At 41.9% G+C, this 27,690-nt stretch overlaps 1 protein-coding gene across 2 annotated transcripts in view; it reads left to right on the forward strand.

Annotated features, from left to right (window-relative positions):
• The window catches only part of LOC133498178 (transcription initiation factor TFIID subunit 4-like), a 138,233-nt gene that overhangs the window by 68,009 nt on the left and 42,534 nt on the right, over positions 1-27,690 (forward strand). For both annotated transcript variants that reach the window (XM_061814710.1, XM_061814711.1), the window contains one exon: positions 22,407-22,529. In XM_061814710.1, the coding sequence (XP_061670694.1) occupies positions 22,407-22,529 (123 nt within the window). The remainder of the gene's footprint in view (positions 1-22,406; positions 22,530-27,690) is intronic.

Genomic DNA, 27,690 nt, shown 5'->3' on the forward strand with positions numbered 1-27,690 from the left:
TCATAATTGTCCAGGCTTTCATTTTAAGTGCAGCCCTTTTCCTTTCTATTATTGTAAAAAACAAAAAAAAAGCCAAAAAAGCAGGGAATGATGAGTATTAGTGTCATATCATGAAGTGCTAACTAGGATCTTTGTGTTAGTTAAATTAGAACATTTTAATTCACAATTCGAAAAAAGGCCTTATTGCTCCTTCGTATAGTCTAAATAACCATTATGACCCAAAAATGTTCTTCATGATTTCCATTGTTAACATGGTGAATTTCGGAAATATTCAACATTAATGTGAATCAACTGCAAACGACTAAGGGTAATTTAATGGAAAAGTGTCATATTCAAACACAAATATAAGCAATATTCTTTGACCATTATTGAGAGCATTATCGTAATTTTATTTTTTTTCACTCTATTGACTTGTCGTATTTGAAGCTTGTTACACAAATTGCAAAGCTAAGCAACAAAAATAATGTAAATGTAATGTAAATATTTTAAATTATATTTTATTACATTTTTAATATCCTTGTGCTTTATTTTATTTTACGTCCATATTTTTCAATGTCACGTACCTCTGTCATTACTACTATGTCATAATTTTATTACTGTGTTATGTACAGTATGTATTTCAATGTGTCTCTTTACGCTTACACACCATATTCAGCATGGCTGCTGGCCTTTGGTCCATTTCTATTTAGAAGCAGCTGTAAGTGTCTTTCTCAAGGGCACCCCGGCATTGTCACCAGGCCAAACCATTTCATTTGGGGGATTTTTCCTTCGCGTTGAACTCGTGACCTTCAAAGGCGACGAGCCCCTCACTGCCGGCAATGGGCTGCGCTCGATGTCTTCTCACCCGGACATGTTCTTTTTTTCTTCTCTGCTGGTTAAGAGTGTTCATGCACAGATCTTCCCATTTACCCATAAGCCCCGTATATGCAAATGAGGCCGTGTAATAGGCAGCGCGACAGGTTCAGAGCCCCGGGGGGGATCCTTGTGATCAAAGTGGATCTCCTCCCTGTTAAGTGGCAGTACGCTCGTCATGTCGATGTGGCCGGATTAGCCACACACACACACATACACGCACACTGACATTGTAACAAGCTGTTTTTGGGAAAGATACGGTTTCTAGTTGTGTTACAAATGGACCGACTGGTTTACGTCTGTGTTGATATTTTTTTTGACAAACTTAAACATTTACAACATTAAATAAAAAGGGTTGATCATTTGGCTTTCCCGTCAATCACTGAACTACCGTTTACATTATCTGAACAAGCGCTGTTTCTGAGGACTGCTTCACATCTCATTTTTACTGCCAAACTCAAATATTTAGCAGATACCTGAGGATTGAAACACGCTTGAAGATTTTGTTATCCTGAAGCTGGTACATTTAGTGTATAACAAACACATCCTTCAAGATTTTTCTTTCCTACAACTATTAAAACTAATATTTAGTATTTTGATACTTATTGCCCTCCTCTAAATAACTGATGTAAGATTTTTGCAAACTGCTTCCTATCGTGTTATATATCGCTTGACAAACTCAATCATTTACTGGATAGAAAGCACATTTATTTTCATAGTGCATTTCATACACAAATGTACATGATTCATAACACAAGGCACAATATCGACAGTGATTCACAGGAAAGCAAAATCTTCAAGCATGTTTCACTTGATACAGTAAATGTTTGCCTTTGTAAAGAAAAATGAACCACAGATGTGAAACACATAATTTGTGAAATAAAATGTATTGCAGGCATCGGGAGCCCGACTGACTATTTTCAAACATGCTGTTTTTATTCTGAACTGTACCTACATATATATGTAACACCATCGCGCCCCCTTCTTTTTGTGGCTTAATGGCCGTCCTTTCTCAGCGTTTGTGCCTCTCCCCGTTTCCATCACCTGGCGGTCTCAAGGCAACAGAGCTCACTGTTTGTGTCACCGCCAACTCTGTCGGCAGCTGACACATCTGTGCAAATTTCATCAGGATAATGAAGGCCTGGACACGTTGCCGAGGCCCAGAGCACGCACATACTGTACATACACACACGGATCATTCACCACTGTCATGGCGGAGAAAATAAGTTAATATTCGTTATATTCTTAAACAGATGCGTAAACATTTTTTTCTTTGACAGGCAATGGGGCAATGTCCCCTGCATTCAGCCCATGCCCAGGTGATGGGTAGTTTTGCCTCCACCAATGAAATTTTCCCCGGTTTTTGTCTTCATTGGAACAAATATTTCTCTTCAGACTTTGGTCTGCCGCCACTCTCCATGTCCTGTAATCGGTGTAACAAAATCCGTACTTGGCAGTGTCCCCAAAGTACAGAAGGCAGAGTCAGAAGTGGCTTATTTGCATAAGACAAGACCACCCCTTCAAATAGGTGAAAATAGGGGAATTAAAGTGTACAGTAAATCTTGGTCCTTTTTAGCATATTGATGAAAACATATCACTGACACATCAATTGTGGGTAAAAAAAAAACTTATCTGACTTCTTTTAATTAGATTCAATGAAAAAGCTTTGCGGGAGTCCCTAATAAAGTGGCACCACCACAATCCAAGATCACAGTAATATTTCAATCCATCCTTCCTTCCATCCAAGTGCTCCAGGCCCCTTTGATACAACGCGGGAACATGAAAAATTCAGCAAAGGCGCTTTAAGCCAGCGAGACACTGCCTCACACTCCCGTAGTATCCTCTGAAAAGTTGCCGTGTTGTGACAATGATGAACAGAGACGCTAGAACACGACAACGCTGCGGCATTGGCCTGTCATTCGAGTGATTAGCGCGCCATGTTACTATGATGTAAGGAGAATGCAATCATTAAGAGGCCGTCCATCTAATTCAGCGGTTCTCAAACAACAAGCCGTTAGCTCAGGGTCTGCAAAATAATTCACAATGATTGCCGTATCATTCAAAAAAGATCGTACCTTCCAACTGTATGGGAAACGGCTTCCCAGTAGAACAAATTTAATAAATTATTCCTCTGCTGTACCTTAGCGTTGAGCCAATGCAAACGTGTAATACGATTGTGAGGTATTGTTAGCAGTTTTTAATTTTCCAAAATTTTTTTTTTGGAGCAAAGGTGTATTATTGCAGTAACGTTCCTTATTTGTTGAACAAAAGTCTCATTTTTCAACAATGGAGGCCGAGTCAAGGGTGTACTGTATCTCTCACCCAAAATCAACTGGGATAGGCTGGAGCTCATTCAGGACTTTATTGAAGATAACCACTATGGAAAATGGATGGATTGCTCCAAATAAGGGCAAACCACATCCTGCCTCCCCATTCACAGAAATATTATATTGTATTTTAAAAAACCTTTTGCATTAGTTCCTCTTGGTGTAATAAATATTACAGGCTTTAGGTGGCACAGCAAGACTTTGGAGGTGTTTATAATGCTGATACCACACAGCTCTTTAATTAAAAAAAAAAAAAAAAAAAAAAAAACCTTGCTTCTAATTGCGTTGGTATTTAAACGTGTCACCGGCAGTGTGTATGTGTGTGTGAGAGAGAGAGAGAGAGAGGGAGAGAGAGCGAGAGACAGAGAGAGAGGGTCGGTCTAGCGCCTCTTTTTCCTCCACCATTTGGCCAAAAGGTCACATGGGCTATTTCCAAAATGGCCCGCGGTGAAAATCAATGGGCAAATCGCGGCGCTCGCTTCCTGTTTGTTGTCGCCGTGTCTGTGCGTTTGTCCAGAGAAAGATTTTGGGGAGGTGGTAGGGAGGAGGGTGCGAAGGCCAGTGGAGATACATCATCGTGTCGACAGCACGAGATGCGTTGCGGCCACAGATTCATCATCGCCACGTCTGCAGGCTGCCAGTGGACACGGGAAACCGGGCGGGGCAGGGGGGCAGCGAATAGAGAATGAGAGAGAAAAAATAAACAATACAAAAAACCCCAAATCTTGAAGAATGAATTGCTTAAAACTCAACTATTTGCACTTATCTGCATACTTTTGTTCATTTTTTTTAAGGTACCATGCTGCCCGAACGTCCTGCTCTTACTAATGTGCCGTAAAAATATGTTATCATTTTTATTCTTAGGTCAACATGTCTTTAGTGGCTTTCACATACTTATCATATGCAGCAGTCCATGCATCTTAGATATATGAAATAAAATCACAGCAAATGTTCAAGGAATTTGGTTGGGGTCCGCCGAAATTGTGAGGAAGTGGCCTTCTCGGAAGTTCGCCACGAAGCCACTTTCACTCAGTCACATGACATTTGGTAACCATAGCGATCATATGCAATAGGGCTGCGCAATTGTCATATGATCAATATTGTAATCACGATCATTCGTCGTTAGGGAAAAATCTTCATTTTCCTCTAATTTTCGACAAATAATACGTAACAGTTTTCAGCTCAAAATGGATCTTTAAATAAGAAATGATAGATAATAAAAAAGGAGTTTGCATGTTCTTCCTGTGCGTGTGTGGGTTTTCTCCGGGCACTCCAGTTTCCTCCCACATCCCAAAAACATGCAACATTAATTGGAGACTAAATTTCCCCTAGGTGTGATTATGAGTGCGGCTGTTTCTCTGTATGTGCTCTGTGATTGGCTGGCAACCAATTCAGGGTGTAACCTACCTCCTGCCCGTTGACAGCTGGGATTGGCTCCAGCACTCCCTGCAACACTCGTGAGGATAAGCGGCAAAGAAAATGGATGGATGGATGGATGAATAATAAAAAAAATGAATGTACCCAAACAAAAATTGTACTTTATCAAGGGGCATCTGAATAAATGTGCTTTTAAAAAAAAAAAATCACAAATTACAACAATTAATGCATAATACGCAATAGCAGGCTGTAAGCACTGACTTTTTTCATTGAAAATCTCCATCAATATACTGAATTGCTCAGGATGGGTCAGTTGCTGTTGTTCTGTTTGATCATTGGTCAGTCATGCAATGTCAAAAACTGCAAAGAATTTGACACTTTTCATTTCCCACTCTATTTACCCATGGTGGTTTTTTTTCGTTGCGATCAGGCTAGCCGAAAAGTTGAAGTCAAAGCACCTGCTACAAGGATTATTAATAGTGTTTTACCGTGACACACCACCTCTCCACCAACATGCTTAGAGGCCCAACTTCAAAATAAAAGGTTCATTTATTACTACATTGGACATCAATGTCATATTTTTAAGTTGGCCCAGAGCGTGGTGCTGGCGCTTAATGAAAGCTTAACAATAAGTTCACCCCCTGGTGGATGGCTGACTGCTGCATATGAAAAGGCCTTCAGTGCACGCATCTTGAATATAGAAAACTAAAAAAATCACAGATGATCAGGCTCATTTAATTGTGGCAGCCAAAATCACAATCACAATTGAAATTCAATTATTAAGCACTGTAGATCCACAAAAAAGTTTCAAGAACCCATGCCCAAAAAGACATGCAAAGTCTTCCCTTTTTCATCATTTTATTGATACTTCTTGTGGTTGAATAAAGTATATCATTTTATGCTGTAGTTGTCCTTCAAAGAGGAACTTCTCCAGGAGATTCTGTTTAATTGTTACCAAATTTCATCCACGTATACATGCTGTTGAGCGACGCTGGTTTGCAAAACACTTGAGTTTCCAACATTGTGTGTGGGCAGAGAAAGCCAATAAAGTTTGGTGACTTGCTATGAAACTGAATTTTTTTTTGGGGGGGGGGTGGTAGGTAGGGTCCACACTGATAGACCTGAGCATGTAATGTGATATGCATGTTTGTCATTAATAACCCCTCTAAAATACTGAAGAAGCATTGATGAAAAATGCCGTGGGACTCTTTTGTATTAGCGTGTTAAGTACAAAGGGTTGAACATAAGGTGTTGTGCAAAAGCCAGCAGTGAGGCCACTCCAAACTCCCCCTAAGAAACCCAAGGTATTCATCACTGATGGCTCAGTCCACGGAGAGTCCATCCTCCTCTCTCGTCTCTATTCTTTTTTGCCCACAGTCATTCCTGTGTGTGAGACTCACTCTCTTGGAGGCCTTTGTCGGAATAATTCTCCTCAAGTGTTATCTTCCCCGAGGTGCCCTGGAGCTTCCTTTTGTCCATTTTGAATCACCAGCGAGGCTTGAAATGCCTTGAACCTCCACCGCTGAGTTAATTCTGGCCTGGCTCAACTTTCAGACCTCTCATTTTAAATTGGCCTGCTGTTTATATGTTACGAGTCCACAAATTGGCACTATTATTACCGTGACTTATGCCCGACATTAACATATTTAACCTCGTTGTGCACGTAATCACCAGGCATGTCGTATTTATTTATTTGTTTTTAAATCGGCTTAATGTTCTTCATTTGGCCCGGCATCCCTCCATAAGTGACCGGGTCAGCACAATCCCGAATCGGATCCCACCCACGCTCCCGAGCCCCGTAGGGCAATTGGCCTCGCTCCTCAGGAGGTGAGAGGCTCCAGCGTGTCAAAGGACAACGCGTCAGCCCTGTTGGTTTGTCCTTCTTTTTATTAAGTCGGTTATATGCACAAGTTCATGGGTTCTTCTCCTTTGGCCGGGCAGAAAACTGCTCAGCGCTCTCTCTTCCGCGAGGCAGGCCTAGGGCTGGAGTGCCCAAACACGGGCTGCCCCCCACCTCCTCCATTCTCAATCCTCTTCCTCCTCCTCACTCTCTGCACTGACTTTCAAAGAGAATTCCTGCTGTTTTGCATGTCCTACATCATGGATCGTATATTCTGGCCTGTTGGATACATGTTGTATCTTCCCTTAGCTCCATTCATGTATGGATAATGCTTTTTCATTTTTCATAGGTCAAACTCAATTCAGGATGTTAGTCAATTAGTTGGGATATCAAAGTATTTTTTTCCATGCCTTTTTGTAACAATACATAGAGAGCGGTATCTTGTCTTACGAATTGAATTTGGTCTGTGATGGCGGAACTAACTCAAATCACACATCTCATCTCACCTTTCCCCAGTGAAATTAAAGGAAATGGCACTAATGTATAGCTATCTACTGTACAATTCGAAACAATTCATAGATGTGTTAATATGTATAATAATGTGTACGTGGCATGCTTTTGTCAAAATATCCCAAGGATTAATCATGACAGTACATTTGAAACCTTTTTTTTTTCACCTTTTTTGAGGGTGTAGTAGTGGCTCATGCTAATGAGATACTGCTCACTATCTCCTTTGTACTTCTTGACCATTGCTCTGTAGGGTTTTTGTTACCATAACAAGAACAGGGACGTTTTGTGCATAAGCATCTCAGTGTCTGGAGAGAAAAAAACGAAACCCAGTGGATGTGTTTTTGCTGGTAGAGGCAGCACTTTAAATTTTTTGGATTAGCCACTATGCAACAATTAGTTTTAGCCAATCTGTACATATGGCGCATGCAACAGACATCAGCAGACATGAATACCCTGAAGCAAACATTGTCACGCTTAAAAAAGGCTAATATTGATAACGCGGCAAAGCTCACGCCAGAGTCAAGAAAGACAACAAACAAAAGGATAAGTTATATTTTCACTGGTGGTGCCAGCTTGCCCCCCCATCTCGGCCGGGTGGGGAGTGGTCCTCCGCCCCCGTTGTGCTGCACAGCAATTCCAGGACACCTGTAACTTTTATTGTAAATGCGAGGCGGTGTCAATTCAATTGCATGTGTCCGCAGACACACACCCATGGGACTCAGTTGCTTGGTGTAGGTTCAGTCCTTAATTGCTATAGTTGTCAATAATTGTTTTCTATGGAGTGCTTTAAAACATAAGTTATAGTCTACCCGAATGTATTGTTACAAATCTGTATATAGTAGTGAAATGTATTTTTTTCATTTTGTGATTGGTATCTGCATTGAATTGGGATTATAAATATTAATTCATCAACTTTCGAGAAGTTTTTTTTTTTTTTTTGCTTGCTCCATTTTTTTTCCTCCACTCAAGCAGCAGCATACCTGAATGTTGCTTGTAACAAATTTCTGCTCATGATGCAAAGCAAAAAAAAAAAAATTAGCCTAGCAACACCTCATAACTCGAAAAACTTAAGTTGGGGCACTTTAACAGCATCGCCTCTTTGTATTTGTTGCTTTGTTGTCGTCTTGTGGTCTTGAACTTGAGATTTTTCCCTTCTTCTTCACCTCAGGTCATGTTTTAAGAACTAGAAGAGGAAAAAAAACAACTCTTCTGGCTTCTTTTTAAAAAGTACCTTTGGTGTTCGTGTGTGTGTAAGCGCGTGTGTATATGTGTGTGTTTTCCTCTATTACAAAAGTGCTGTAATGAGAAGGAAAACAAGAGATTTTTTTTTTGCCTCAAAGGGAGATAGGGACACGTCTCCTCGCCTGTGAGCTTCACTTTTGTCTTTGCGGCGTTCCAAGCGCTCCTTGGGAAGCACGAACGACAGGGGAATTGGGCGCGCACAAGCAACGCTGATGGCGAGGTGCCGGGATGCGTTTCAATTAAGAAATAGGGGCTGCGTTCACCTTGCAAAAATCCTCCTCCCTGTAATTCTGACCTCGCACCAACTCTTGTTCCATCTTTGCTTTGTGGTTGAATCCCAAGGTGTCGTCACTGCAGGCATCCATGGGGTGGGTGGTGGGGGGGGACAAGAGCTCACCAGCATCGGGCCTGCGTGTTTCTATTAGATTGTCATGTTGGGCTAATTAGAGAGCGGCAACATGATTCACCTTGTTAATTAGGAGCGCTTGCACACCACGTGCCCACCCGAGGGGCCGCAAGGAGAGAGAGAGAGAGAGGCTCAGAGGCTGCTTAGTCGCCCGCCTGCCGCCTACGAAGATCCCCCCCCCCTTTTCTCATCTACCTCCTGCTTCTTTTTTTTGATTTCGAAATGAATAAATCATCGACATCGTCCTTTCTCCGCAAGTGTGAAAGTGTGAGTTTTCATCTTTCCTGGATGCAAATTAGACGTGATCAATAGGAGAAAGAGAGAGAGAGAGAGAGAGAGAGAGAGAGAGAGAGAGCAGCAGAGAGAGAGGGGTGGTGGTGGGTGAAACTGAAAAAAAATGGGGGGGGTTTGACTGTTTGACAACGGAGCGAAGAGACGACATGGAAGGACATTTTAAGTTGGAAATTCTCCTTACATCGACAATAATTTTAATGATCTCGGAATGGGCTCAACACCTCCCTCTCGGTGCCTTTGCAGGTCATGCAAATGTTAGTAAAAACAGCCCTTACTGGGGTGCACACATGTGGATAATCAGGACAATTTTGAGTCAAATTCACTCCCATCTGGTAAAAGTCAGCGACTGTCTCTGAAAATTGTCTTGTGGTGCAGGGTGGATTCCCTGTGGCACCATTCTCCCTCTTGCAGGTCAGGAACTACAATAAATGATTTGATTTTGAGCCTAATTCCTCCCTTCCAACCAAATTCATCAAAGAATCTGTTGTCGGATGTCTCCCAAAAAATCAGATGCCTCAAAGAGATAATCCAAAGTGATTTTCCTGTACTGTGGGATGGATATCCTGTTGCACCATGCTGCCTCTCATAGGTCAGTCTGGGTACTATGTGAGACTTCTGGTTATAGGGAGGAGGCTCATGATTGGATGTTTGATGCTGTTAAAGATGTCAATCAATCAGACTTGTATTGAATCCAATTTAGTCCGTCTATTTGAAGTTATGATTTTCAAATGTATCTGAAATCGATTTATCCTGTGGTGTTGGCTGGATTCCCATGTGCCCTCTCACGGGTACGGTGCCAAACATCTTGTTTCGGACTCGTTATTGTCAGTGGCTGTATTGTAAAGTGCAGTTGGAACCCCAATAGAACAAAATCATAACGGGATGGAGTTGTCCAATGTAGCTGACTGTTAAAGCACATTTTTTTAGGCCCCATGCACCCATATTACTGCACAGTGCATTTTCCCCCATACCTTAAATTACCCAGCATAGTACAAATGTTTAAAATGTTTAAGTTTCACATCTTATCCAAACTTCCCCCGCTTGGTTATGATGACATTGCTAACATACAGTACTCATTATAGTCACTTTCAAAAACTACAAGGAATTAATGTGTGTCCTAGTTCCAAATCCACTGCCAAAGGTGAATGGCTTGACAAAAATTATTATAGTCCCGAAAATAGGATATTTCAGACTCTAAAGATTTTTGCATTCAGTTACCAGTGATAACTACAATCATTGCGGTCAATCGCTGCACTGTCTATAGTCAGCCACCAATTGTGCAGGTTCTCCAACTTAAAAAGATGAGCTAGGCCTGTACTTTTTGTTATAGGCATACCATGCCTATGGGTGACAAAATGAGAAAAAAAATCCCAGAAAAAATCACTAATGGTGTAGTGGTCCACTCACCTGACTTTGGTTCAGTTCCCACTCATGATGGTATGCAACCAAGAAAAGTGGTGTTGACAATGAATGGCTGCATTCCAGAAAATCACATTTATTGAAATTATTTGCAAATTATGGTGGAAAATTTGTGGCACTCACAGACCTGTAACCTCCACTCAATACACGTATTAAGGGATCCTATTTGTAACTCGTTATCAGTAGAAAGTACAGCTGTCCACAAGTTCAAACAGTCAAAACCCCACTATGTCCAAGCCCAAAGAGCTATCCAAGAACACCAGAAACAACATTGTAGACCTGCACCAGCTTGGGAAGACTAAATCTGCAGCAAGTAAGCAGCTTGATGTGAGGAAATCAACTGTGGGAGCAAAATATAAATATTAAATGATCATTTTCCAAGCTGCTTATCCTCACAAAGGTCACGGGAGTGCTGGAGCCTATACCAGCTATCTCCGGGAAGGAGGCGGGGTACACCCTGAACTGATTGCCAGCCATTCTCAGGGCACATAGAGACAAATAACCATCTGTACTCACAGTCACGCCTAAGGGCAATTTGGAGTCTCCAATTAACGCATGTTTTTGGGATGTGGAAGAAGTTAAAGTGCCCAGAGAAAACCCACACTGATATGGGGGAGAACATGCAAATTCACGCAGGTGGGGTGGGATTTGAACCCAGTCTTCAGAACTGTCAAGTGTAGCGCCCTAACCAGACCCTCCGTACCACCTATGTTATATTGTATTATCCATCCATCTATCCTGTACTGCCATTATGTTATACATCCATCCATTTCCTGAGCCGCTTATCCTCACGAGGGTCGTGGGAGTGCTGGAGCCAATCCCAGCTGTCATCGGTCAGGAGGCGGGGTACACCCTGAACTGGTTGCCAGCCAATCGCAAAGCACATAGAGACAGACAACAATCACACTCACAATCAGACCGAGATGCAATTTAGAGTCTCCGATTAATGCATGTTTTTGGGATGTGGGATGAAACCGGAGTGCCTGGCGTAAACCCATGCAGGCACCGGGAAAACATGCAAACTCACACAGGCGGGGCTAGGATTTGAACGCTGGACCTCAGAATTGTGAGGCCAACGCTTTACAGCTGCTTCACTGTGCTGCCTATATTATATTATATTATATTATATTATATTATATTATATTATATTATATTATATTATAGGGCAGGTCTAGGATTGAACCCGGGACCTCAGAAATGTGAGGCCAACGCTTTCCATTGTGCCACCCATTGTTATTTTATTTTATTTTATTTTAGCTTTTAAATAAATCTTCTTTTCGTTTCGGCTTGTCCCGTTAAGGGTCGCCACAGCGTGTCATCTTTTGCCATCTTAGCCTATCTCCTGCATCTTCCTCTCTAACCCCAACTGCCCTCATGTCTTCCCTCACCACGTCCATAAACCTTCTCTTTGGTCTTCCTCTCGCTCTTTTGCCTGACAGCTCCATCCTCAGCATCCTTCTGCCAATATACTCTCTCTCTCGCCTCTGAACATGTCCAAACCATCGAAGTCTGCTCTCTTGAATCTTGTCTCCAAAACATCCAGCTTTGGCTGTCCCTCTCATGAGCTCATTTCTAATCCTATCCAACCTGCTCACTCCGAGCGGGAACCTCAACATCTTCATTTCTGCCACCTCCAGTTCTGCTTCCTGTTGTTTCTTCAGTGCCACAGTCTCTAATCCGTACATCATGGCCGGCCTCACCACTGTTTTGTAAACTTTGCCCTTCATCCTAGCAGACACTCTTCTGTCACATAACACACCAGACACCTTTCGCCAGCTGTTCGAACCTGCTTGGACCCGTTTCTTCACTTCCTTACCACACTCACCATTGTTCTGGATTGTTGACCCTAAATATTTGAAGTCCTCCACCCTCGCTATCTCTTCTCCCTGTAGCCTCAATCTTCCCCCTCCACCTTTCTCATTCACGCATTTATATTCTGTTTTAGTCCAGGTAATCTTCATTCCTCTCCTTTCCAGTGCATGTCTTCATCTTTCTAATTGTTCCTCTGCATGCTCCCTGCTTTCACTGCATATCACAATATCATCTGCGAACATCATGGTCCAAGGGGATTCCAGTCTAACCTCATCTGTCAGCCTATTCATTACCACTGCAAACAGGAAGGGGCTCAGAGCTGATCCCTGATGCAGTCCCACCTCCACCTTAAATTCCTCTGTCACACCTAAGGCACACCTCACCATTGTTCTGCTGCCATCATACATGTTCTGTACTATTTTAACATTCTTCTCTGCCACACCAGACTTACACATGCAGTACCACAGTTCCTCTCTTGGTACTCTGTCATAGGGTTTCTCTAGATCCACAAAGACACAATGTAGCTCCTTCTGACCTTCTCTCTACTTTTCCACTAGCATCCTCAAGGCAAATAATGCATCTGCGGTACTCTTTCTAGGCATGAAACCATACTGTTGCTCGCAGATACTTACTTCTGTCCTGAGTCTAGCCTCCACTACTCTTTCCCATAACTTCATTGTGTGGCTCATCAACTTTATTCCTCTATAGTTCCCACAGCTCTGAACATCCCCTTTGTTCTTAAAAATGGGAACAAGAACACTTTTCCTCCATTCTTCAGGCATCTTTTTGCCCGCTAGTATTCTGTTGAATAAGTTGGTCAAAAACTCCACAGCCATCTCTCCAAATTGCTTCCATACCTCTACCGGTATGTCATCAGGACCAACTGCCTTTCCATTTTTCATCCTTTGTAGTGCCTTTCTGACTTCCCCCTTAGTAATCATTTCTACTTCCTGGTCCTTCACACTTGCCTCTTCAACTCTTCCTTCTCTCTCATTTTCTTCATTCATCAACTTCTCAAAGTATTCTTTCCATCTATTTAGCACACTACTGGCACCAGTCAACACATTTCCATCTCTATCCTTAATCACCCTTACCTGCTGCACATCCTTCCCATCTCTATCCCTCTGTCTGGCCAACCTGTAGAGATCCTTTTCTCCTTCTTTTGTGTCCAACCTGGTGTACATGTCTTCATATCCCTCTTGTTTAGCCTTTGCCAACTCTACCTTTGCCCTACGTCGCATCTCGATGTACTCCTTTCGCCTCTCCTCAGTCCTCTCAGTATCCCACTTCTTCTTCGCTAATCTCTTTCCTTGTATGACTCCCTATATTTTGGGGTTCCACCACCAAGTCTCCTTCTCCCCTTTCCTACCAAAAGACACACCAAGTACTCTCCTACCTGTCTCTCTGATTACCTTGGCTGTCGTTGTCCAGTCTTCCGGGAGCTTCTGCTGTCCATCGAGAGCCTGTCTCACCTCTTTCCGAAAGGCCGCACAACATTCTTCCTTTCTCAGCTTCCACCACATGGTTCTCTGCTCTACCTTTGTCTTCTTAATCTTCCTACCCACCACCAGAGTCATTCTACACACTACCATCCTATGCTGTCGAGCTACACTCTCCCCTACCACTACTTTACAGTCAGTAACCTCCTTCAGATTACATCGTCTGCACAAAATATAATCCACCTGTGTGCTTCTACCTCCGCTCTTGTAGGTCACTATATGTTCCTCCCTCTTCTGGAAATAAGGGTTCACTACAGCCATCTCCATCCTTTTTGCAAAGTCCACCACCATTTGTCCCTCAAAGTTCCTTTCCTGGATGCCGTACTTACCCATCACTTCTTCATCGCCCCTGTTTCCTTTACCAATATGTCCATTACAATCTGCACCAATCACAACTCTCTCGCTGTCTGGGATGCTCAGAACTACTTCATCTAGTTCCTTCCAGAATTTCTCTTTCAACTCTAGGTCACATGCTACCTCTGGGGCATACCCGCTAACCACATTATAGATAACACCCTCAATTTCAAATTTTAGTCTCATCACTCGATCTGATACTCTTTTCACCTCCAAGACATTCTTAGCCAGCTCTTCCTTTAAAATAACCCCTACTCCATTTCTCTTCCCATCTACTCCTTGTAGAATAATTTAAACCCTGCTCCTAAACTTCTAGCCTTACTACATTTCCACCTGTTCTCTTGGATGCACAGAATATCAACCTTTCCCCTAATCATCATGTCAACCAAGTCCTGAGCTTTTCCTGTCATAGTCCCAACATTCAAAGTCCCTACACTCATTTGTAGGCTCTGTGCATTCCTCTTTTTCTTCTGACGATGGATCCGGTTTCCTCCTCTTCTTTGTCTTCGACCCACAGTAGCTGAATTTCCACCGACGCCCTGCAGGTTAGCAGTGCCGGGGGCGGGCGTTGTTAACCCGGGCCACGACCGATCCGATATGGGATTCTTTAGATGAACGCTCATATTTGTTTGGCACAGTTTTTACGCCGGATGCCCTTCCTGACGCAACCCTCTGCATTTATCCGGGCTTGTGACCGGCCTACAAATTGCACTGGCTTGTGCCCCCCATAGGGCTGCATTTAGCTTGTAAATAAATAAACCCTGCGAAATCTGTATTTCTTTTTTTTCTTCCTGTGAACTGTAGTTGATTACATTCTTCTGGACACTGCATATGCTTATTGGAGGTGTTTCTTTAACACCAGGGCTTGTGTTGATATTAGAAACTGGAAAAAGAGAAGGAGTTGCAGGTACACAATGCAGAAAAGTAGAGTAAGGGCAATTGTAACTTAAAATGCGTGCGCTTCACCAATGAGAAGCTACCTGCCCTGGCTTGTTGGGGAATAATGGGGGGCTGTGTTGGGTCCGGTCAGCCGTTAATGGTGTCGTCTTCAGTCGAAGCTTCTTTTTAGTTTCCTTCACAGCCTTCAGCCGCTTGTGACGTCAAGAAGAGCATGTTGTGCTCCGCCAAGGACATCTGTCTGTAAGCGTCTGGGCAGCCGCGAGCCTCCCCTAAGGCCATGGGGGGAGGGAAGGAAGGAGGGGAAAAAGGGATAGAAGGAAGGAGGGGGGAATGGCAAGGCTTTGTTAAAAACAGCTAAAGATGGCGAAGTGCAGTTTGGCCATCATGGCAAGGCAGACAGACTTCTTCATGTATTTTAGGCACATTTGCTTGATTTCGTTGCTTCCATACAAGAAACTGGGTTTAAAATATATGAACACTGACTTGAAAAATTCTGCATTTTTCCCCCTAGTTTGAAAGAGACAATCTCAAGGAGTTTCATTGTGTATACTTTTATGTATTTTTTGGCACAATTTAAAGAAGACCTACATATTCAAACGTAAAATATATTTTGGTCAACATTTATAAGAGAATGTTTCAGGAAGCGATGCATTTTTCCTCACATTTTAAAGTAGACATACTGTGTTATGCATTATTTTCAGAATTTCAAGGTAACATACATTTTGTTCAAAGGAGATACGCCATGCATTTTACCAACAACTTAAAGGTAATGTGTTTCTTTTTAATTTAAAGTGGACACAACATTGATTTTTTTTTCATAATTTGTGACTGTATTTGATCATGTATTTGTTTCCCCAATATTTAAAGGAGACGATTTTTATTCTCCACCATTTAAAGTAAACATATTGCTTTTCCTCATAATTAAAAGGAGCAATTTTGCAGTTTTTTCCCCACATTTTTATGCATTGTTGTTACATTTCAGTGGAGACTATCTCTTATTACTGTGTCATTTGGTGAACTCCTTGAATATGTCATCACTGGCCCATAAATTCACATATAAAACAGTATAATCTGGAGAAGAAGGTTCCTTACATGCTGTTTTGGATCTTAAAAATGCTTTTTTGGTTTCTAAGTCATCTGATGAGCACATATGTACAATAAAAAAACTGTGAAGCCCTGAGTTAGGGCTTTCACTTGATCCAGCATATGAAAAACTAGTTTGTTGCAAACTGCTCTTTAAGGTCAGAGGACCAGTGGTGCGTCCATCCTCTTGGAATTGATTCCAAAAAATAATCAGTTTCAACAATTGACATAGAATTCGGTATACCTGTCTATCGTGACTGGTCGTACAAAATAAGTCTCAGCATCCGTGCCTTAAAACAACTGGGAAATTGCCCATTTTGTTTTGAAGCAGCCATTTCAAGTGAATTCTGTGTTACTGGTGTACTTTGTCTTCGGTGAGGCAATAGTCAATCACGACAAAATGCACACAGTGTCGCAAACAGAAATGTTTTGATGGGGTGGCTGAAACCAATTGTTGTGGGGTGGGCTGAGGGTCGGGGGGTAAGCCTTCTATCTAGGGTAGCTGCAGCACCCCTGGCCACCCCATATCTATACCCTTGAATACACCTATTAGTCGATCACAGGATGAGGCTGTGTTTACACAAAGCTCTCGTTCCAATCTTTAGTTTGCTTGTGAAAGTGCTTTTACATGCGCTGACCTTTGGTTGATAATTTGACTTTACAAGTCGCCGTCTCCATGCTTCAAAAGGGCATGATTAGAATCGATGCTGTTGAAAATCTTTTTGCAAACACAGATAGATGTTTTTAAGTTTTCAATGCTACCTTTAATGGAATTTGGCAAATATATGCATCCTCCCAGCGATTGCATTGAATCTCAGTGCAAAACGTTACTAAGTCTTTAGATGGTGTCTATGTAAGTCGAGGTAATAGGAAGCTCTTGTTTTATTTGGATTTACTTGTGTGAAAGATTGGAGATTTTATGGATTTGTATACAACACTCAACATGTTACATTACTATCATTATTACAACTTTCAATAAAATGTACCCAAATTGTTCATTGGTAAAACTTGGAGATAACTGGATTAACACAATTTTAATTACCATGAAAACAATTTATTTCGGAAAAAAAAGTAACTTTTGGGATCGATAAATTCCATCCATCCATCCAGCCTATCCCATCTATCATCGGTCAGGAGGCGGGGTGCACCATGACTGGTTGCCAGCCAATCGCAGGGCACATAGAGACAAACAACAGTCACACTCACAATCACACCCAAGGAAGAAACAGGAGTGCCTGGAGAAAACCCACGCAGGCATGGGGAGAACATGCAAACCCCTCCCACATCCCAAAAACATGGATTAATTGGTGACTCAAAATTGTCCCTAGTTGTAATTGTGAGTGTGACTGTTGTCTGTCTCTATGTGCCCTGTGATTGGCTGTCAACCAGTTCAGGGTGTACCCCACCTAATACGCAACGTTAGCTGGGTTGGAGTGCAGCGCTTCCGCGACCCTTGTGAGGATAAGTGGCAAAGAAAATGGATGGATGAATTGATGGCTTGCAGCCAATTTGTGGTGTGCCCCCAGCCTCTTTCTTGGTTTTTCACAGATTTTTTCAGCACTTAGGTGGTGTGTAGGCCTCTTGGGATAAACTAGCCCTCAGACATCAATTTCACCTTTTGAGAAAGAATTTTGTATACAGATGTATCACGCCAGGATGAATGAGAAATTTTTAAGAACACATGCCTGAAAACGGAAAATCAAAAATGTTGAATTCAGTTGGCTATTTTTGGCAAAATTCCATATTACTCATGTTCATTGACTTCAGTCGATGGTCAATTCCATACATTGTATAAATTCAGAACAATGTAAATCAGAGTTGTATGTTTTGGATGTATCATTACAATTCAATTATGTTACAATTATAAGCTTAAAATAACTGTTTCCAACTGTGACTAGTATTTACCGTCTGGGAAGGTGGACCGGTCGCGACGATACCAGATTGAAATCTGAAATCTGTCTCCTTAGCATCGTCACTGACTGGAAGCTTGTGGATGGAGGGCTTGCAGATGGCAAAATGGAGTTCTTCATTTATCGTATGGTCATAAATCTGAAAATGCAGGCAGTTGCTATGGGCCCTGGGAGCACATGCCTGGTGCCAACTGCCAGGCTGGGATGCCGGCATCCTGGTGCCATCTCTCTCTGTCTCTCTCTCTGTCTCTCCGTCTGTCTCTCTCTGTCTCTCTGTGTCTGTCTGTCATTTTGCAGGCCCACAGCTATTTGTGTGTTGTTTGGGGCAGAAGTTAATGCGGTTAGCATTGATAAATGTTGATGCTTAGTTTAACCTGTAGTGGTTTTGCTTACTTTACTTTTAGTGGTGGGGATGAAGTATCTCTTATTCTTTTTTCAAAAATGTAATGCTTGTGACTTTTTTTTATCTTGAAGTCAACATCAAAGTTGACCATACAACTTGTTAACACTCATCCATGTCTGTATGTCCATCCATCTATCATCCATCCATCCATCCATCCATCCATCCATCCATCCATCCATCCATCCAAAAATCTTATAGGAGGAAAACCTGGACACACTTCAAAGTAGCCACACTGGTCTGGTTTTGGTTAATTGCATGTCGCATGATGAATTGATGCCTTATAGTTACCCATCTGCTTAATTTGTGCCACAATTCAAGTATAGATATTCCTGTGGTAACCACAGTGAGTGTTTAACCTTTCGTAAGTGGATTATTGGCTAATCGTTTTGATGCGCGGCCGTAGTTGTTTCACTTGTTCCGGACAAGCCATCAGGATGCTTCTTTTCTTGTCTTGTCTTGACAATCTTAGCCTGTTTCTGCTATAGTTCAGTGACTGGCCATTAAAATGATCTCAGATTAAAACAATGATTTCTATGGAAAATATCCCTTACAGATGGTCCAATGTGGGAAATGGTCAATTGCGTTGCATTTCATTGTATCGTGCTGTTGTGTCAAGCTGGGTAAAAGTATGGAACCTGGGCATGTCACTGTCCAGACCTTCCAATCTACAGCTTTACATGCATCCATTTTCTACCATTCATCTTGTTTGGGCTCAAAACTCACACAAGCACAGGGAGAACACACCTCAGTTTGAACACATTAGACTGCCAAGCAGACATGCCAATCACAAATGCTGCTGCACTGCCCAAATATTTTTGTGTATATATATTTTTCCGCTAAACCTTGTTTTATCAAAGCAAATTTGTATGTGTGTGTGTATCTGTGAGTGTGAGTCTCTCCGGTCTTCACTGCCACCATTATTCCCCCCTGACGTTATGTGTTGTCAGTGCGTTTGAATTTCTCAACAGTTCCGCCATGCTAAATATGAAGTGGCAACACCCTAAAGGCCAGGTCTCGCCGGCGGGCTTCCAGGGGAAAAATATCACAGGCAACTGCATGCACATTTTAGATCCCACTTTATACACCAAAGCAACCTTTTCTACGGACCCCTGCATCTGAAAGTAAATTCTCCCCCCCTCCACGCCACCACCCACTTCTGAGCCGATCAGACGGCGTATACAAATAGCAGTGCCCAGCCAAACACATGCTGGGAGATAACATAAAAGAACATGGGAGACATGAAAGCCCACATTGATTGTCGTTGTTCGCCTCAGGCCCAGCGGGCAGGCACAAAGTTATGCTGGTGGGTACGCATCCCCCAGTGCTGTGGCCAAGTTAGATACAAGAGGCACGTGTGCATGTGTGTTTGCATGCTACACCCCCTGTGCCACCGCCCCGGGCTCGCACACATCCAGCCAATAGAAAGGGCGGCTCCTAGCCATGCTGGGCTCCCCCTCAGGCCCGCGGCTAGACGTGACATTACTTTGGGCAGTGCTCTCCCCCTCCCCTGTAAACCTCCCCTAAATGCGCCCATCGCATCAGGGGCCATGTTACTAGACCCGCCTCCTCAAACATGCTCACTAGTGTGTCCTCAGATTTCAATGGCAGCTCTGTTAATGTCTCATAACAGGCCTTCATTTTATCCCGATGTAGTAAGTTTGGAGAAATTAGGCCGCTAAAAACAGCTTTACTTAGCTATTGTAGCCATTTCTGTCATGAGTAGACCCACCAAAAATGTCTCAAGAAGCCCTCCATTTCTACATTTATTTTCTAACAATTAAAAAAAAAAAAAAACAGTACCCCGGGAAGACAGTTTCACTTAGCCAGCAGAATTTTGGTAGACATGTCTTTTATGAGTAGACCTACAAAAAAAGTCTCAAGAAACCAATTTAGAAAATCAAAGTAAAAATTAGTTGTTCATCATGGTTTGTTGCAGGATTCTGGCAATGAAGTTTCTTCAATCAGTAGAGGCATGTTCATTGTTATTTAAGCCTTTTTGGTCTGGTGTATGACTCCTAATAATTGGCTCAGGTGCAGTCACTGAATTTTGAGAAATTTCAGTCCTCCGGAGCCACGATCAAAATTACATAACATATAAGAATTGTATAAAATATTATTTTAGTCACTCCTGAAGCCAGTTTGACATCCATCCATCCATTTTCTGTACAGTTTATTCGCCCTGGAGTGCATCCAATCTGTCTTAGGGTGAGAGTCAGTATACACCCTGAACTGGTAGCCAGCCAATAGCTAGGCACTTATAGACAAAGAACTATTTGCACCCACGGTCATACCTATGGGCAGTTTAGTCTTCAATTAACCTACCATGTATGTTCTTGGACATTTGAGTAGTCGGAGAAAACCCACGCAGGGTTGGGTCATCAGCACTGTGAAGCAGATGTGCTAAAGAGTCGGCCACCATGCCGTGCCTGTTTAACAATCATGAAATTTGGTAAGCTTGTGTTTCATCAGTAGACCCACAAAAAACCTTGCCTCAATTGACACGGGGGGAGGGCTCTTTAGTTTCTTAACTAGTGTAAATCCGGTGTGGCGTAACTGTCTGAGGGGGCAGGTTAGACCGGGTTGTTGTAATCTCGCAGACACTTGCAGCTGGCTTATTTAACCAAAGGGGCCGGTTGCGCCGATGGGCGTAAACACAGCCAACTTTATTTGCCGCCAATCAAAGCGACATATTCATTCATTCCCTTTAAGTGAGGTGCACATGCATAGAGAGAGTGATCTGTGCGTGACTGGAGCATTGTCACTTGGCTGGTGTGACAACAGGTAATGCGATCAAATACAGGATCAGATGGTGATAACTGCAGGCAACTTAAATATTTCCAGTACATGGACAATCATCAATCCGTCCCCATCTACGTGCTTGTGCTCCCTCTCACCCCACCATAATTGCATGTTTTCCACTTGGGTGATCATAAAAAAGGGCTAATAATTATTATAATAATGATAATATAGGATCGTCAGTTAATTGTTTTCTACAACAGGGGGTTCGATGTCCACTAGTCCCGTATTCGTGACTAAAATTTGTCTGATCCAGCCCACAACTCTGCAGAGTTCATGTATCGGTCTGTCCACTCTGTGAGGAGGGAGGCCAGATGCAGTTTTAGTACTTTTGTGGACCAGCATACCGCAAGTATATCTAAAATGGGACATCTCCGCTGGTATGAGTGTCACTGCAGCTGACTTCCAAGCTGTCCAATTGAAGTGGGTTATTGCATCCCCTTTTTAGCTTCGGTTAACCTATTTCCTCACACTAGACAAAAACACAACAAACACACAACTGTAATAACCCAGTTATTTCTTAACTGTCATTTAGTGTAGGGCTGGGAATTCATTAATCTATTTGCCCTGCAACTGACTGCCGGCCAGTTCTGTGTAGTGTAGCGTGCCTTTCACCAAAGTTAGCTGAGTTAGGCTCAAGCGTTCCCCTGACCCTTTTAAGGATAAACCGCTTAGAAAATGGATGGCTGTAGAGAAATGTAGTATTTTATCAATGTTGCAGATATATTGGAAGTAAACAACATACAATACATAGTGATATCTTCTGAAGAAGGAATAACGAAACATTTATATTGAATATGACAACACAGAATATAAACAGTGTCCGTGTATCTTCAAAATGTCAAATTCTCCAAAATCAATATCGTATCTTGAGCTGTCCTTAAAAATGACATTTGTCTGAATTACCAAGAGAATTGTTTCTTTTATTAGAATTCTGAATCATTTCACGAGGGTTGCAGGTGCTCTGGCACCTAACTCAGCTGAATGGAGCGAGAGGCGCGTTATACCCAGAACTTCCATCCATCCATCCATCCTGAATCATTTTGTGACACACGTCTCCTCACTAGGGTTGCAGGTGCTCTGGCGACTTACTCAACTGAATGGAACGAGAGTCGCGTTATGCCCAGAACTTCCATCCATCCATCCATCCAGCCATTTTCTTTGCCGCTTATCCTCACAAGGGTCATACCCCCTGACCTTGTCACCAGCCAATTGCAATAGAAAATTATTGTCAGTCATAATTTAAAATAGATTTGCAAGTTTGTATTCAAACATAAATGCTAAAGTCAGGGGGCATAAAGTTCTTCCTTGAATTTACATTTTTTTGCAGATAAAAGGCAACTTTGTTTTACATTGCATGCGTGTTTTTTTTTTCCCCCCAGATGCAGCAACAGGAACTAGCCCAGATGAGGCAGCGGGACGCTAACCTCACAGCACTAGCGGCAATCGGACCACGCAAAAAACGCAAGGTGGACTCGCCGGGGGCCACCCCATCAGGGACTGAGGTAAGAAGGTTTTAAAAGACTAAATCTAAAGTACATGTCAACAAGGCATTCCCTTACTTTTTTTTTAATTATTGTTGTAGTTGTTATTATTATTATTATTTCTATGATTATTCATGTTTATATAATTTTTCTGAGAAATATAGAAATAACGTGAAAACTGTAACATGGAGTTAACATATTATAGCATATGATAGAATCGCCTCATGTCATGCTTATTATGCCCTTAGGGCTGTGAGGTGTGTAGCGATGACATGGAAATTTGAGTGGTTGCTGTGAACACGTGAGGGATACTGTCGGCGAGCCAAATTGCTAAAAAATGAAACAAATTTAGAACAACATAACATAACTGTGGGTAATACTACGTTGGGTTGCAAAGTTCTGGGAATTTTCAAAGTTGGAAACTTTCGGTGGGAATTTACTCATTGATTCATTTGACGGTAGTAAGCAAGAAATTTTTTAAACTGAAGGTTGGATCTTAAATGGGAACTTAGATATACGTTTACGTTTAAGGCAAAGCAAATTTATTTATACAGTGCAATTCATACACAACGTTAACTCAATCTGCTTTGCATGATTAAAAGCATTTAAAACAATGAAAAAAGCTTAGAAACATTTAAAAGAGAGCGAGAGGGCAAAAAGTTAAATTAAAACAGTGCAATGTGCAAGAAATATTTAAAAGTGGAAATTCTCTAAAAAGCATGAGAAAAAAATTGTACCATAATTCTTACTAAAAAAACGCAATTTCATACAAGTACAGTGTTACCTTGACGTCTAAGTAGTCTAATTCATGGGTTACAAGCTATTTTTGGGCAATTGTCCGTTTTGTTGTTGTTATTTTCAGCTGTGCTTGATCCTTGGCCTCTACCTAAAAAAAAAAAAAAAAAAAAATCCAATAAGTGAGTTTGTATTTGGCAGTTTGCGATTGGGCAAGGGTTCACTGTAGTTTTCATGGTGGTAATAAAGAAAAGCACAGATTTGAGTGTCACATTCCAGGTCATACATGAAGTCTGTCGTGGCTCGACAAAGTCGCGTTTTCCCTTCGGGTTGTCCGTGGGAACATTTGAAATTCCGCATATCCTAACAGTACGTCTGATTCATCTCAAACGAGGCCGAGTTTTGAATCCAAAATCGGTCATTTGAATAACCCGCTTATATCGAGCCGCGGTGTTGTCTCGGCAAGCCGGGCTTCAGTAAATGTGGCCGGTAAAAAGGCATAAATAATAAAATAAAAGCATTACTTCTGCTCCTTGAGCGCAGTGCCGGGCTCTTTCACAACGTTTTAGCCTGATGGGTATTAGCCTGCGACCTTCTGCTGAAGTCCAACAAAAAAGAAAGCTGTTTTCCTAAATGCAGTTATACAGCATAAACATGAATATACATTGTTGGGTTTTTTTGTTTTGTTTTATTTTGTTTTTTTTTTTGGTTAAATGTCCTGTTCATGTTTAATTAGAGAGGCATGAGCAGAGTCCTCTGGAGTGCTTGCAGAGAAGGAAGAGGAGGGGGAATCTTAACTTATTTTCAGTTGGATTTCACCTCCTCACATTTCTTCATTTCACATGGGCTGCAAGAGCCGGCGGCGTTCTCTTTCCTTTCTCCAGAGCAAAGTGAATGTGACTTTTCTAAGGGGGTCACAGGATGCCTGCAGGCCTGTGGGTGTTACTGGACTGTTGCCTGCTCTCAGCTTCACTGAGGGGCTTGTCAGAGATTTCATCTCCACAGAAATGAGCCGGGGGGGGCTCCCGTGGCCAGTAGCGCAGGCAGGCGGGCCGGCAGCCCGACGTTGCGGAGGGCCCACGCTGATTATTTCCCTCTGACATCGCATCCTGAGCTTTTCCTCATGAATCTCAGACAAAGGCAGCCTTTCAATGCTGTGCCAGCGCTTAAATTATGAGCCGGATAATGGCGTTGTTGAGATCCTGCAGGAGCAATACTATCCCATCCCTCTGTGTTTGCTCCTTTCCTCACCTTTGTGAAAGAATTCAGGTGACACCGTTTCACTCCGTAGTTTTAATTTTGAGGGCCCAGGTCCCAGTCTTGGAAAGGAATGATTGTTGCTGCACTGAAGTAGATTTGTTCAGGTATCTTTACTTTACTTGGCTATTTATTTTCCCGACTACTTTTACTCCGTTGGATTTCAAAACAGATATTGATGCGTTCTACTGCATACTTTGGAAAAAGTTATCCTCTTCAACCTACGCAGTGTATAAAAGACAGAAATAGAAACAAAGTAAACTGCAGTTGAAATCTTGATTAATTGATTAATTAATAGATTTTTTTCCCTCAAGGCCAGAATCTATCGGCATCGCTGTACTCTGCGTCCAGCACCACAGCTTTGGTTTAGTGTTTGCGCTGTGTAATGCTAAACTCCAAAAATCCTGACAACTTAACATAGACTTCAACCAAAATGGAGTGGTGTTTTCAAGCAAAAATACACAGAAATGCAACAAAAAGAGCAGTGAAATTGTGCTGTGACAAAACGCCCATTACGCTTCCGAGAGTAGTATTGGGATCGACACTGTCTGGAATGTTGATTCCTCTGATACAATAACATAAATTCTCAAATAGAATTCATCAATACTTGCAATACCTCAGTCATTTGAGTCAGCATCATATGAAATAAAAGTGTGGTATCGATGAGCAGACGTAAGTTGTAGCTGTTTACACGTCCTCTCATCTTCATACGTCTGGGCTACGGTGTATGGTGGCTAGACATAAGTCTTTTCCTACAATGAAAACTATCCAAACCCAGCGATGTTTTGCAAAACGTACTTCATACCCCACAAGTGCTAAAATGTCTTATGGTCCTGTAAAACCAAGATTGAACTTTTTGCGATAATTCCAAATGGTATGTTTGGCACAAACACAAATTTGCTCATCACTATAAGAACACCAAGCCTACAAGGAAATATGGTGCTGACTGCATTGCGCTTTGATGCTTTTTTTTTTTTCAGCTGAAAACTGGAGCCTTGGTCAAGGTAAAGGGAAATTTGAATACTTTCAAATACCAGTGATTTTTGACCTTCAGGCTTCTGCTGGCAAAGCAAAAGGAACAACAAGTCAGGAAAAGTCCATTATAACATTAAACATTATGTGGGGTTAAACTTTGGTTAAGTCTAGTCTGAGCATAGCCACATCGTGAGTTCTCAGAAGTTCTCATATGATCTCTAGTTTTATTTCCCTGCTTGAAAATATATACTTTTTCCAATTTAGTTAGGTTATAGGTCACATTAATGGTGGACAAGGCTTTCAAATAATTTATTGTCGTCTCATGTTTCTTGTCACAAAAACCTGACATTTGAACGAGGGTGTGGAAACTTTTATAATTCCCTGTACAGATAAAGTGTATTTTTTTCCATTTCGCTTTAGAATTTTTTGTTAGTCAGTAGTGATTGTTCAAAACCATGGAATTCCTTTATGATACTGAATAGAATTCAAGCTGGCAATGCTGATCTGATCCTGATACTTTGTCCATATACGTCTGGTTAGTCTTAAAAAAAAAGTTGTGTATTTCAAATCATAGTGTTATTAGAAATGCAAAATACCGTAGTCATTTTTTATTACTATTTTATATTCACCCTGGCGATTGCTGATCATTTTTAAAGTTCCTTGTAATCCACTTTAAATGATTAATCTGTTAAGCAACTTTATCTGGTTAAATCTTTGATGTTTTGCCAGTGTGAGATAATCTTAGTGATACACATATCACTTCAAGATGAACTCATGGAGCTTTTTGTTAAAGCATGGATTTATTTCATTGCTTGTTTCATTTACTGCTTTGAACAACTCTAACAGCAACAGTCCTTAGTGTTGCTTAAAGCGTCACATTTTCACCCTTTGTACCTGGAGACTGCCTGTCTGCTGCACCAAAGTAACTCTTCTGTCCGCGACTTCGCCTCATCATAAATGCCTCGGAGTCTGTGTTGTGGTTTAACTTGGTGTTTCACAAGATTTGGTGTGTTGCCAGAATTCCTTACAGTTTCCCCCCATTTCTCTGTTACCCAAGCAGAAGAACAAGTTGCGCCCACCAAGTGACGTATCACTTAGATGAGAGCTCATTCGTCACGTTACTTTCCACCGTGTTGCTATTAATGATCTACAGTACGTTCCAGCTCAAAAATAGTTAAGTATGAAAAGTATTGGGTGGCATGGTGGGGGACTGGTTAGAGCATCTGCCTCACAGTTTTAAGGACTGCTGTTTAAATTGAGGCCTCGCGATGGGATTTTATTAGTATGTCCAGAGAATTTTTCTTCTCAGTTCGAAGAATGTACAAGTTAATAAAGAAAAAAACTATGACTATGAATAGATTTTTTTACTCTGAGAAGTTATTAAACTTTTTGATATAACTGTCAGAAAAACATAATCTTTACTTTTTATTTTAGTACTTACGTATGCGTACATTTCAGTCTGTACTTCTACTTTTATCATTTAAAAAAAAACACAAATATCTGTACTGTTTCAGTACAGAGAATGAGTACTTTTGCAATCTCTGTTGGGTCCTTTGCCTGGCTGCTGGATGACCGCCGACGGCTGTGAAACCCAGTCAAGAGTGCGAGTGTCTGCAAACCGGGACGGAACAAAGGGGCCCTTACAGGACTCCGCGGGGAGGATTAGCTGCTAGGACCCAGCAGTAGATCGCAGTTGGGGGTCGCTCAGTAGTCCCTCCCTCCCCAACCATCCTGCAGCCTCAACCTCTTAATCAGCACTCGGTGGTTTTTGAAGTTGGGCATAAAAAGTCGCGGGTGAAGCACCTTGAGGAAGATGGAGGGATGGAGTGAAGTGACAAAGGGGCAGCTGAGGGTAGACGGAAAGTTAACCGGACCTCTTTATGCATGTCGACAAGGGGTTACTCAGTCGTAGGCAATCTTCAAAGGTCCAAATCTAGGGCGGCACAGTTCTGCATGTGGTTGACGCATCTGTTCCAAAGTCACAGGGTCTGGGTTTGAATCCCCTCTGCCTGTATGTGTTTTCTCCAGGATATTCCAGGGTCAGGAAGTATAAGCATCTAAATAATGCTTAAGAATTAATGCAAAGGCATGGGTGTTAAATTTTTGTGTTACTGATATGATCCCTACTCTTGCTTAGTTGTTTATGATAACCACGGTTTTGTTAAATAGTGTTAGACCATCCATCCATTTTCTGTACCCCTTACCCTCACTGGGG

This window comes from Syngnathoides biaculeatus, chromosome 3, assembly GCF_019802595.1.
Source record: "Syngnathoides biaculeatus isolate LvHL_M chromosome 3, ASM1980259v1, whole genome shotgun sequence".
In the NCBI taxonomy this organism is placed as follows: Eukaryota; Metazoa; Chordata; class Actinopteri; order Syngnathiformes; family Syngnathidae; genus Syngnathoides; species Syngnathoides biaculeatus.